The 11,522-nt window shown below is 37.6% G+C and overlaps 1 protein-coding gene across 1 annotated transcript in view; it reads right to left on the reverse strand.

The window, feature by feature from the left end:
* The window catches only part of LOC140157451 (cation-independent mannose-6-phosphate receptor-like), an 86,376-nt gene that overhangs the window by 36,238 nt on the left and 38,616 nt on the right, over positions 1-11,522 (reverse strand). Inside the window, 7 exon segments of the mRNA XM_072180653.1 lie at positions 216-461; positions 1,829-1,957; positions 3,364-3,592; positions 4,612-4,692; positions 8,004-8,188; positions 9,526-9,858; positions 11,242-11,416. Coding sequence (XP_072036754.1) covers positions 216-461; positions 1,829-1,957; positions 3,364-3,592; positions 4,612-4,692; positions 8,004-8,188; positions 9,526-9,858; positions 11,242-11,416 — 1,378 coding nt within the window.

An 11,522-nucleotide genomic window follows, 5' to 3' on the forward strand; every position in this document is an offset into this window, starting at 1 on the left:
TATTTTCGCCAATAAAAATGTTTTGGGGGGATTTTGTCCAAAATAAGCATTTTTTGCCCAAATTTGACCTCACAGATAAATTCATCAACCCTTTGCCATTCTAAAAATGTATACAATTTAGCAGTTATGAGGCCCAAAAGTTTTCATAATTCCAGGGTTAAGACCACCCTTAAGCCTATCAAGAGGTGTAAGCTTATTTCCACACTTAACCTCACCTTGGACTCCAGTCTTGTGCAGCAGAGATCGTCACATATTGATATAGAACACTCCTCTATCCACACTATTAGAAGTCACTTTATAGTTATTATCAATCCCAGCCAATGGCGATAGATCATATTGTTCTTTATCATTCCTATAGCTGCATTCAATCACTTTGAATGGCGGGCATGCTAGAGGTGTAGGCCATTCAAATTGATAGGTACAATCTGCCGTTTCATTGATAAAGGTTGGCTCACCATTTCCTGGGGAAATACAACAAGTATTGATACGCATTATATTTTACAAAAAATCAGGAACAATTATATAGCATGTTTCTAACTCAATGGTATAGTTTTGCGGTGTTTTTCAACTTTAAACATTAACACCAATCAACAAAACAATTATGATATCAAAATTAAAACATAATCCAATATAATTTTTATGTTGAAGAAACTTCAACAAAAACATCACACAATTATACCAACTTTATTACATTTATTCCTGTTTAATAGTGACTATAAACACAAGATTGAGAATGTGTAACACACGGAAGGACGGACTGACAGTTGTGATTTTACTGTCTTATTCTATTCTATTCTATTCCATAGCGTAAGACAATTAGAGTATAATAAGTTCTATTTGTAAGCATGGTGGCTTTAATTAGCGGTAAAGCGATCAGACCTGTAATCATAGGGTCCCACGTTTGAGTCACATCACAGCCAATGTGTTGTATCCTTGGACAAGGCACATAATCCTACATGCTACACCTCACCCAGGTGTAAATGGGTAACAGCTTATGCTGGGAAGGTAAACAGATTCATTGTCCAGGAAGAGTAGCAGTCCCCCAATGTAAAATTATACATGGAGGAACCTAGCCCCAAATTGCTTCAAAAAAAAAAAAAAGATGGGCACTCCACCCTGTGAACACAGACATGCAACTTAACCTTTACCTTACTTAAATCATTCCAGTGATGCATAGTCTGAGATCAGTGCAAACCCTAATTGAGCTACACAAACCATCACAGCCAGGATCAGCCAAGTTTAGTATGGGTAGAATGGGACAATTATAGTTCCTTGTCCATGGGAATAGAGGCCGTCAGCCTTTCACCATCTTGTGGGTACAAATGATCTGCGTATTCATGCGTCGGACACTGCGCACAGGGCGCAGCTTGCCACGCAGCTGTTATCATGCATCAACGCGGCGATTTTGCTGTTCACACATGGAGATTGAACGACCACCACAGCGTGTACCCACAAGATGGTGGCATATGACATCACGCTGACTGCCTCTATTCCAAGCTAGTGTAATTTTTCCATGAGAACAGAATTGGGATATTCCAGTTAAAATCCACACTACCCCTGTGGAAGATTTTGGGAATATCTTCCACAGGGGGAGTATGAATTTCAAATGGAATGAACCGTGCACATTAGGCAGCTCCATTTGAATTTCCATAGGGGTAGTGTGGATTTTAAAGTGTTATAATTGGATTATCCAATTATAACACTGTACCGGTAGCGCTCAACTTGTACCATCATGCACTAACACATCAGTGTCTAGCGACTCAACGATTGAGCGAACTTAACTGCTACAAGTTTTACCTTTACAGTACACTATAGCAAGCTAAATTACCTGTTATAGTATCATCACAAAAGAAATTGATAGCTGTGGATCTCTTGTATACCGTATGACACGTCTCACCATCGGTATAGTTTAGACTCAGCACACCTTCATCATACACTAAGTTTCCATTGGCAATCCCTATATAGTGAACAAAAAGAAAAATATGTAAATGAGGCACCTCATTTGCAATTTTAAACAAAGCTGTAGTTTAAGGGATGGGGTATGAACGTTAGGACAGTATTTATTGTGGGACATTAGAGCACATCAGACATATCGAATTGCATTCTGAATACGAAGAATGTCCTTCTGATATCAAATAATTTTGATTTTTGAAATTGCAATGTAATACACATTTTATGGCAAATGATTAAAATTGATATTTTTTATATTTAACAGTACTCGAAGTAAACTTTATAAATCTGATGATTTATACTTAAAGTGTATGTAGGTGGGATGAAACGACGATCAATTGAAAATTTTGACCTTTCAGTATTGATTTATGTTGATTTTGTTCCCAAAACACAAAAAAAAATTGGTCTTTTTGGGAAAAAAATCCATATCTTTAATATGAAAGGTCAAAATTTTCAATTGATCGTCGGCTTTTCCTACCAGCTACATACACTTTAAGAATATATCATTAGATTTATAAAATTTACTTTGAGGACTGTTATATATCAAAAATGTGAAAATTTAAGATGCATGTGCCCTGAGCAAACTACGATGGGAACGCACACTGCAGGACAAAGAACAATGGAAATTGTCATAATTCGCGCGCATACTGCCGGGCAATGACGTCACATGTCAAGTGGTCTATATTTTCAATAAATATCATTGCCACATACACACACAATTGTTTGGAGATCATAGGAAAGATAAGTGCAAATTTTGCACTCCACTTGATCCCTGGTGATACTTATACCCCGGGTACCTGACCATAAATTTCATAGGGTACCTGTGCGCATTTTATGTGTGTATAGCTGCGTATGATTCAGTACAAATATGCCTACCGATCGCGCCAGTGTTTTTAATGCAAAATAGTGGACATAACTCTAAAATGGTATCCAATTGTGACATACTGCAGACCTCCGTGAACCGAGGACAGTGCTCGCTTGCAGGTAGGTCCATGGTTTAAATGAGGAAAGTCTTGTGTGTGTTATCCTTTGCAGGCACACAGATGCACCCCACACTAAATGCAACAAATTCAATATACAATGTATTATAAATATGTGTACATCCATATCAAAACGATGCACTTGTCGGCTGCTACATGTGTCTCATTTCACATATTAGCTAGGAATAAATACCAGACTTATCTCAAGTGCAGGTCACTTCAAATCATCCCAAGTCACATGGTTTAGGAATACAGAGAACATTCCTTAACCATGTGACTTGGTGATTATTTTAAGTGACCTCCACTTGAGCTGAGTCTGGTATTTATTCCCACCTATTATGCGAAATGAGACACATATAGCAGCCGACCAGTGCATCGTTTTGATATGGATGTACACATATGAGTGAAATCCTTCCACCCGCATATCACATACCAGCCTGAGCCACAACCTCGTCGCCTTTCATCTGGCAGGCTGCTACATGTTCATTCTCGCTGCTAGCGCATACTCCTTCTCCACTAACAAGCGGTCCACAGACGTTAATCTGGTAGTCAAAATATGGTGTGTTTACCACGTAATCTTTGGTCGTGTTGTGTAAAGGATTGAGGTCAAATTCAAAATCAAATTGCTGAGCTTGCACCACACAGTCCGTGCCCACGACTCTCTGAAAAAGACAAAATCGCTATAGCGTTAAGGCCTAAAAACATGTGTGAATGGCATAACCCCAATCAACTCTAAAAATAGGTCAGACCCTAGACTTTTTTAGCAAAAAACAAAAAAAAAATTTTAAAAAATAAACAAAATTTTTTAAAAAAATGTCAAGACATATCAAGGCATTAACAGCTAGCTGTTATCGTTACGATAAAGCTGACGGGTTGGCGCCTAGATAGCTATTAACCTCCTTTTTGAAGCTGTTCCGTTTCACAATTCCAGGAATGTGAGGCGGGAGTGCATTCCATGTGCGGGCTGTAGATGGAATGAAAGACCGCTCATGACTAACATTAGACTAAGTTAGATCTTGGAATTTGAACTGCAAGTTCGTGAGATCTAACTGAGCGTTACGACAATCAAAAAAAAATTTAGGCCTAAGTTGTAACTCTTTATTCATCTTCTTTATGATGGGTTATTCCATTTGAGAACAAAATCACCCTCCAGGACCCCCCATTGAAGACGATTTGGCTATTCCAGTTGAAATCCATAAACCCCCTGTAACCTTAATCTCCCACACAGGAGGTGTATGTAACTTTCAAATGAAGTCACCAATCCAGGGTAACCTCATTTGAAATTCACACTCCCTGTGTGAGTGATTAAGGTCATGTCTTCCATAGGGGGTGTATGGATTTCAACTGGAATAGCTCATTTTGGATTTCCCATCATTCAACAGTTTAGCCATTCTGGATCCAGTAGTTAAATAATACTGGTAAGAACTGTCAGGAAGGATTTCTGTCCATTTAAAGTGGCTATTTTGCTAGACACGACAGTACATGCAAAGATCACAAATAAATGATGTGAACACAAAATAATGAATAGTGCCGCTATGAGGCGAGGACACATATTGTGTTCCAGGAGCAAATTAATGAATATTATGCTCCAGGAGCAAATTCATGAATATTGTGCTCCAGGAGCACAAAGTGTTGAAGGAATCTGAAAAATCAGAAGTATGATTTTTGCAGTGGAGCTTACCTTCATAGGGCATGCTGCAGGTGTCTCCCATGTAAAGATGTACTCACAATCCAGGGTCTCAGTCTGGAAAACAGGTGACCCCTACAAGGTGGAAGAATAACAAGCATACTTATTGGAATGAAAGTTCTGTTACAGATGGATAGTCTGAAGCGTCATTGGTCTGAAAACCCAATGACTTATAAATCCTAATCCTTACCCTAAATCCTAATCCTTACCCTAATCTAAAAACATCTAGAAACACCAGTACCAGAGTGAACAAGATTCCTGATAGGAATTGAAATATTTCTGAGTGAGTAGTATCATTTTATTGGATCTGAAAAAGAACCTTTATCAATCTTATGAACTATGAACGATCCTGATGAATCTGTTTCAAGAACTTACCCTAACCCTTAAGCAATAGAAACAAATTAGTTTGATCTTTCGATCGACCATGGATGCTTGGTCGATCCTTATTATTTATGAAATCAATTATTTGACAATTATTAATTGTGATAACATATTAATCTTTGCCTGTATTGACATTTAAAAGTGTAAATTTAGCATTAATTCTGATTAATTAGTTGTTAGTTCATTAATAACAAGCATCGAAGCAGCATCGACGGTCGATCCAAAGATCGATCAATTTTTTTTCTGGTGCCTTATCCTAACCTAACCTATAACTTATGCCCTAATCCTAACTCTAATCCTATCTCTGACCATAACCCTACCTTAACCCTAACCCCAATGCTAATCCTAACCCTAACCTTATCCCTAATCCTAATCCTAACCTTAACCTAAAATGCCCTAAACACCCGGGGGGGGACTCAAGTTTGGTTTTGGTAGGGACGTGCCGCTGAGAATTTGAAATTGGACCCATAAATATACCAATTTTTCAAGAAATTTGTACCCATTGATATACCAAAAGTCAAAATTTTCGGCAGAATTTAACCCAAATTGTCTTACTTTTTACAAATTTTGGGGAAATTTTGACAATTTTGGCTAGATTAAGGAAAAATTGAGAACATTTTGAAAAAAGGACCCATTCATATACCAAAATAGGCTTTGAAAAAGGGGTCGGTCATTGATATACCAAAAGGCTGAAAATGCTACCCATATTTACGGCACGTCCCTGTACTGAGTACCCCCCGGCCTAAACCCAACCCTTCTGACTAATGGGCTGTTCCCAAAAGTTCATCTGTTTTTGTAGACTTCATAATTTGTTATTCTAACCTGCCATGCTGCACATGCTGGCCATAGCTAGGCTTCACCATAGCTAGGCTTCAACAAAACAAATTTGAGATATTTTCTTAAAATATCAAGATATATATGAGCTATATCTCAAGAACCACTGAACCAATACTAGGCTTGTTTGTACTCATTGTAATGCATTTTTCATGCTGATTCCAAATATGGTCATCAAAATTTACAATTCCGAAATTTCTAAATTTTTAAAGAAAATTTGGAACTTCTGCAGTTGACACCCATATGGAGAGGACTCAACACCTGTCTCTTGCCGTCTAATTCAGTGTCGCTTCATCCTGTTGACACTTAAAGAGTTAAGGCTCAAAATGTGATATACCCCACTGCCACTGATGAAGCATTCAAAGTTGACAGAGCTCACCATTCACATATCTGACAATAATAGTAGGGATGCCCACTGTCAATACAGTTGCCACTAGAACGATTTCCCATTTACTGTGTGCGTGCACTCACACATGTATTGTCTATGCAGAAACTGATCGATACAGGAAATCCCAGGCCTGTTAAATGGCGTACATACTTGTTGTAAAAAAAAATGAAGGCCTATATCAGGGTGTTTAAAGAAATTCATGATTCCACCAGAAAACATTAACCAAACTTTTTCCTGATTGGTCAGTAAATAGAGAGGACCTTTCTTTATGAAGAGATCAACTTTTTTTAAAGAAAAATTTAATGAGATGAGAACTACAACAGGTTGAAGTGATACCATTCTGTGCATCAGGTGTTGAAACACAATTATCTCCAAATTTGGATTGATTCAGACAAGCAAACTTATATACTAATAAAATTTAACTATTTTTGAAGACAAAATGTACAGGATGTTAAGAAATTAAAGAATGTTTAAGCCTGCCGAAACCCATCTCAAATTATGCACTTCTGACCACCGTGTCCATTTTAGATATGCTACATCATGGCTTCCATGCACACACAGTATATTGCTCAATGTAGTAAAGATAACCTTTGAGTTGGAGCAAATTTCTCAAAATTGGTAGTGATTAATGTTACCAAACTTATATCATGAAGAAATATAATCATTTTTGAAGATAAAATGTGCTGACATTAAAAGATTGAACAATGTTTAAGACTGCCGCAATTCATTTGAAAAAAGGCACTTGTTGTTCAGCTCCTCTATGGAGATATTTTCCATGGCAGCCATCTATATGATCATACTTGAGGTTCCACCAAACAAACCATGGGTTTTGAGGTCTTATATTTTTTGTTGTATGTCAACAAAATCGTTTACATTTTCAGGATGATCTTATTTCATGTGGTTATAAGCAAATATAATGTTCCAGATAACGCTAGTTAATAAATACACCTTAAAATTGTACTTTCTGTTAGTATTCCATTTTGGACTTAAACTTTTTAACATGTTCTACATGTAGCAGCCCTATATAAAACCGTGACACTCGAAAGGCCATATCTCTGGAATGAAACGTCCGATTAAAATTAATTAAACACCAAAATGTTTCTTTCATCAATTCTCAGCCAATAAGATAGGTCTGAATCAATTTAAAAGTACTTCAATTTTTAGTGGACATGTTCATGTATGCCTGGCTCAGATATGGCTGGGATGTACATAACCTAAGTCATCCCCCATGGCTTGTACATAACCCATGTCATCCATCCCCACCCCCACCCCCACCCTGGGGTTTACTTACAGGTGTAGAGGAGCACTCAGAGTTGATCCTAGTACTTCTGTAGTAAGTGCCATGGCAGAGCTCACCATTCACATATCTGATGCTAAGTGACCCATCTATGCCAGCCTCAGGCATGGCTTGTACATAACCCATGTCATCCACCCCACCCCGGGGTTTACTTACTGGAGTAGAGGAGCATTCAAAGTTGATCCTAGTACTTCTGTAGTAAGTGCCATGGCAGAGGTCGTCATTCACATATCTAATGCTAAGTGATCCATTTATGCCAGCCTCAGGCATGGCTTGTACATAACCCATGTCATCCACCCCACCCCACCCGGGTTTACTTACAGGTGTAGAGGAGCATTCAAAGTTGATCCTAGTACTTCTGTAGTACATGCCATGACAGAGCTCACCATTCACATATCTGATGCTAAGTGACCCATCTATGCCAGCCTCAGGCATGGCTTGTACATAACCCATGTCATCCACCCCACCCCACCCGGGGTTACTTACCGGAGTAGAGGAGCACTCAAAGTTGATCCTAGTACTTCTGTAGTAAGTGCCATTACAGAGCTCACCATTCACATATCTGATGCTAAGTGACCCATCTATGCCAGCCTCAGGCATGGCTTGTACATAACCCATGTTGTGGGATGAGTTTGCACTTGAATCTGTCTGGCATGCACCAATTGGTCCACCTGATGGAGAAAACAAACAAAACAGTTGGCAAATGGGCTACTCCAGTTGAAATCTATATGCCCCCATATGGAAGACATGACCTTAATCTCCCACAAAGAAAACATGTATTTTTAACTGTCTTGTGATGTTTTAGTATGCAAAAGCAAATCAGATTTAGTAGTATTTTACCTTAAAAAAATCCTGACCTATATACCCTATTTTTTTTATGTTACGCCAATCAAACAATTTTTTAGGCCTATTAAACCCAATTTTCAAAATGTCTGACTTTGGTCTAAGTGGTCATGTCACATTAAATAAGGAAGACAGTGACACACAAAGCTATAGACGAATCTAAATTCACACATTCCTACACCTGACTAGCAGCCTTTAGTTGGGTAGCCGTTGGCTACAATGCACTCAAAATGTGAAATGATTCGGCCTTGGCGGAAATTTTAAACTGCATTCCATCACCCGTTTTACGCCTTAATACATAATAATCGGAGTAACTACACGCGGTATCTATCATGCATTAATGTACCTTTATTAATGTAGCGAACAAAAGGACTATGTATGAATAGATGCGATGGGATTACCTGCGGAATTATCTCTATTATATATATTATTCTATTAACCCTCCTCGTCCTTGCATCTTCTCTAGGTATTAGGCGGCTTTTATTTGCACAATTGGACGCTCAAAACACCAGGTTGGTGCTAGCGGCTACCCAAAGATGTCCGACCAAATCCTGACCATGACTTGGCTCGTTGGATTCGTCTATAACATACTATGCTTTTTAATGCTCTGCGTGCTAGCCATAGGCCTCAACGTAAATATCCCAAGTTTTGAGATATTTTTTTCAAAATATCAAAGACCTATCTCAAGAACCACTGAACCAATACTAGGCTTATTTGTACTCATTTTAATGCATTTTTCATGCTGATTCCAAATATGGTCATGAAAATTTACAATTCCAAAAATTTGAGTTTAAACAAAAAAAGTTTTGAGATATTTTTCAAAATATCGAGGAGCCATCTCAAGAACCACTGAACCGATACTAGGCTTGTTTGTACTCATTTTGATGCATTTTTCATGCTGATTCCAAATATGGTCATGAAAATTTACAATTCCAAAAATTTGAGTTTAAACAAAAAAAGTTTTGAGATATTTTTCAAAATATCGAGGAGCCATCTCAAGAACCACTGAACCGATACTAGGCTTGTTTGTACTCATTTTGATGCATTTTTCATGCTGATTCCAAATATGGTCATGAAAATTTACAATTTCAAAATTTTTGAATTTAAACAAAAAATGGAACTTGTCGTCTGCAAAGTGTGGAAAGAGTTAATATCAAATACTTACCGGGACACTGCACAGTCTCCGAATCTTTGCCACCCTTAGAATTCAAAGCATTCAATGGTCGACACACATTGATATGATAACTCAGATGTTCCTTGCCCTCTCTTGTGTCCACTGCTTCCCAATTCCCAGACTCCTTTGCAAGAGGTGAAAGGTCATACTGGTTGCCATGCATATCTGACACCAGGCAATCCACAGATTCCGGTAGGCAGGCCAATGGGGTCTCAAAATTGAAGATATAGTTCAACCCCTCATTACGTAGAAACTCTGGTGCTTGGTCGGCTTTTGATATGTCATGCCGGCACAGAAATGTGATCTCTGTTGTGTAATATGAATCTGGTGAAAAAGATTGTAAATAAAAATAATACTATATTGATGAATTTATGACTATTCTCACAACAAAAAAGTTCACTTACGTGAACTTTCGGCTTGCGGTCGCTAAACCTTTTTCAAATTAATATTATCAATCTTGATAACATCATTTGGCAGGAAAAACCTCCTTTGTACTTGTGGCCCATGTTTAAAACAAAACTGCCAAGAGGTAATATAGGAGGTTTTGCTTTAAATACGTTGAGGGGCCAATAACACATAAGAGGTTTTTCCTGCCCAACAAATTATATTGTTTGTAATATAGGATCCACAAATTCAGTTTCCCCTAATGCTTTTTGAAATAAGTTAGCAAAATATTTTACGAAATGTAAAAATGTAAAAAAGGTATTTGTTTTACACATCTGGACCAATTTATAGTATTACATATCATTGCATTCAGTCCCCATGCTTCATTATGTAAAACAGAAAAGGTTTTAAAAGTTGCACTAACTTTGTTTGATAATATGTGACCTGTTCTGACAAAACCAGGAACAAGTCGTATTTTTGACATTTAATGATTTGAATAAAAATGTAAGCATTAGACAATAAGCTTTAGAATGATACCAAAATTATATAAATAGCATAAATACTTTTCAAGACATGGATAAGTTTGTAAATGATACTTTGATATTTTTTCAAATTGCTATTCTGAGTAATGGGCCAATTAGTTTTCTGCCTTACAAGGGATTGAATAGGGATTATCACAGTTCAACTGTTACTTATTGATTAAATACATTGCTTCTAATAAGTACTTTCAAGGATTTGAAAGTCCACTTGGTCTCACAGTCAAATACCATGAAATTAAGAATTCCAAATTTTTTTAAGGGAATGTCATCTTTAAAGGCCCTATAACTCAAAAACATGTCTGGCGACTTGTTCCAGGTTTTGTTGGAGCTGGTCACATATGTGATAGATGAAGAGGTAAACACAAGCTAATGGTTTGCATATTAAGGATAACAAACTGTAATCTTTTCCTCTTTTTTTTCCAAATTGTTTTTCAAATTAGCTGTGAATAATCCTCGCCCTTCAGAATAGGTCCAGTGGTTTATTCTTCAAAGTCACCGAAAACTTCTTTAAAAAAATTTCAAGTTCAAGTTGTAATTTTTGTGAGAAAGGGTGTAAATTTTTATATAAAACTGTTCCAAAATTAGGCTCAAGATGGCACCAGAGAGCATCTCAACCCTGAGAGCTTCCAGGGCCCGCTTAAAGACTTCATCCTTTGCGATAGTGATACACGCACATATTTCAGTAATTTCACAGAAAATTTTCAGCACTTGTCATCATCACATCACATTCACAGAAAGCAGAACATGTTTTAGAGGCCTGTTTACAACTGTTACAGATACTTACCAGTATCTATGTCTAGCTGACCTTTATAGTTCAAGGTCAAAAGGCCATCATCTGAAAACTCTGGTTTGGTGTAATTTACAGATCCAATCTTCACAGGATCTTTACCGCCTAGCATACAAGCACTGCTATCCTTCATACACCCTGTATCTCCTGCTGTTCCGTTGCATATGTTAAGCTGTCGGGAAAGTTTAGTATACAGGGGGTTAGAAAATGGCCCAATCCACAATGGGCTATTCCATTTAAATTCCACACTACCCCTGTGGAAGATTTAGCTTAAGTCC

Source organism: Amphiura filiformis, chromosome 7 (genome assembly GCF_039555335.1).
Source record: "Amphiura filiformis chromosome 7, Afil_fr2py, whole genome shotgun sequence".
In the NCBI taxonomy this organism is placed as follows: domain Eukaryota; kingdom Metazoa; phylum Echinodermata; class Ophiuroidea; order Amphilepidida; family Amphiuridae; genus Amphiura; species Amphiura filiformis.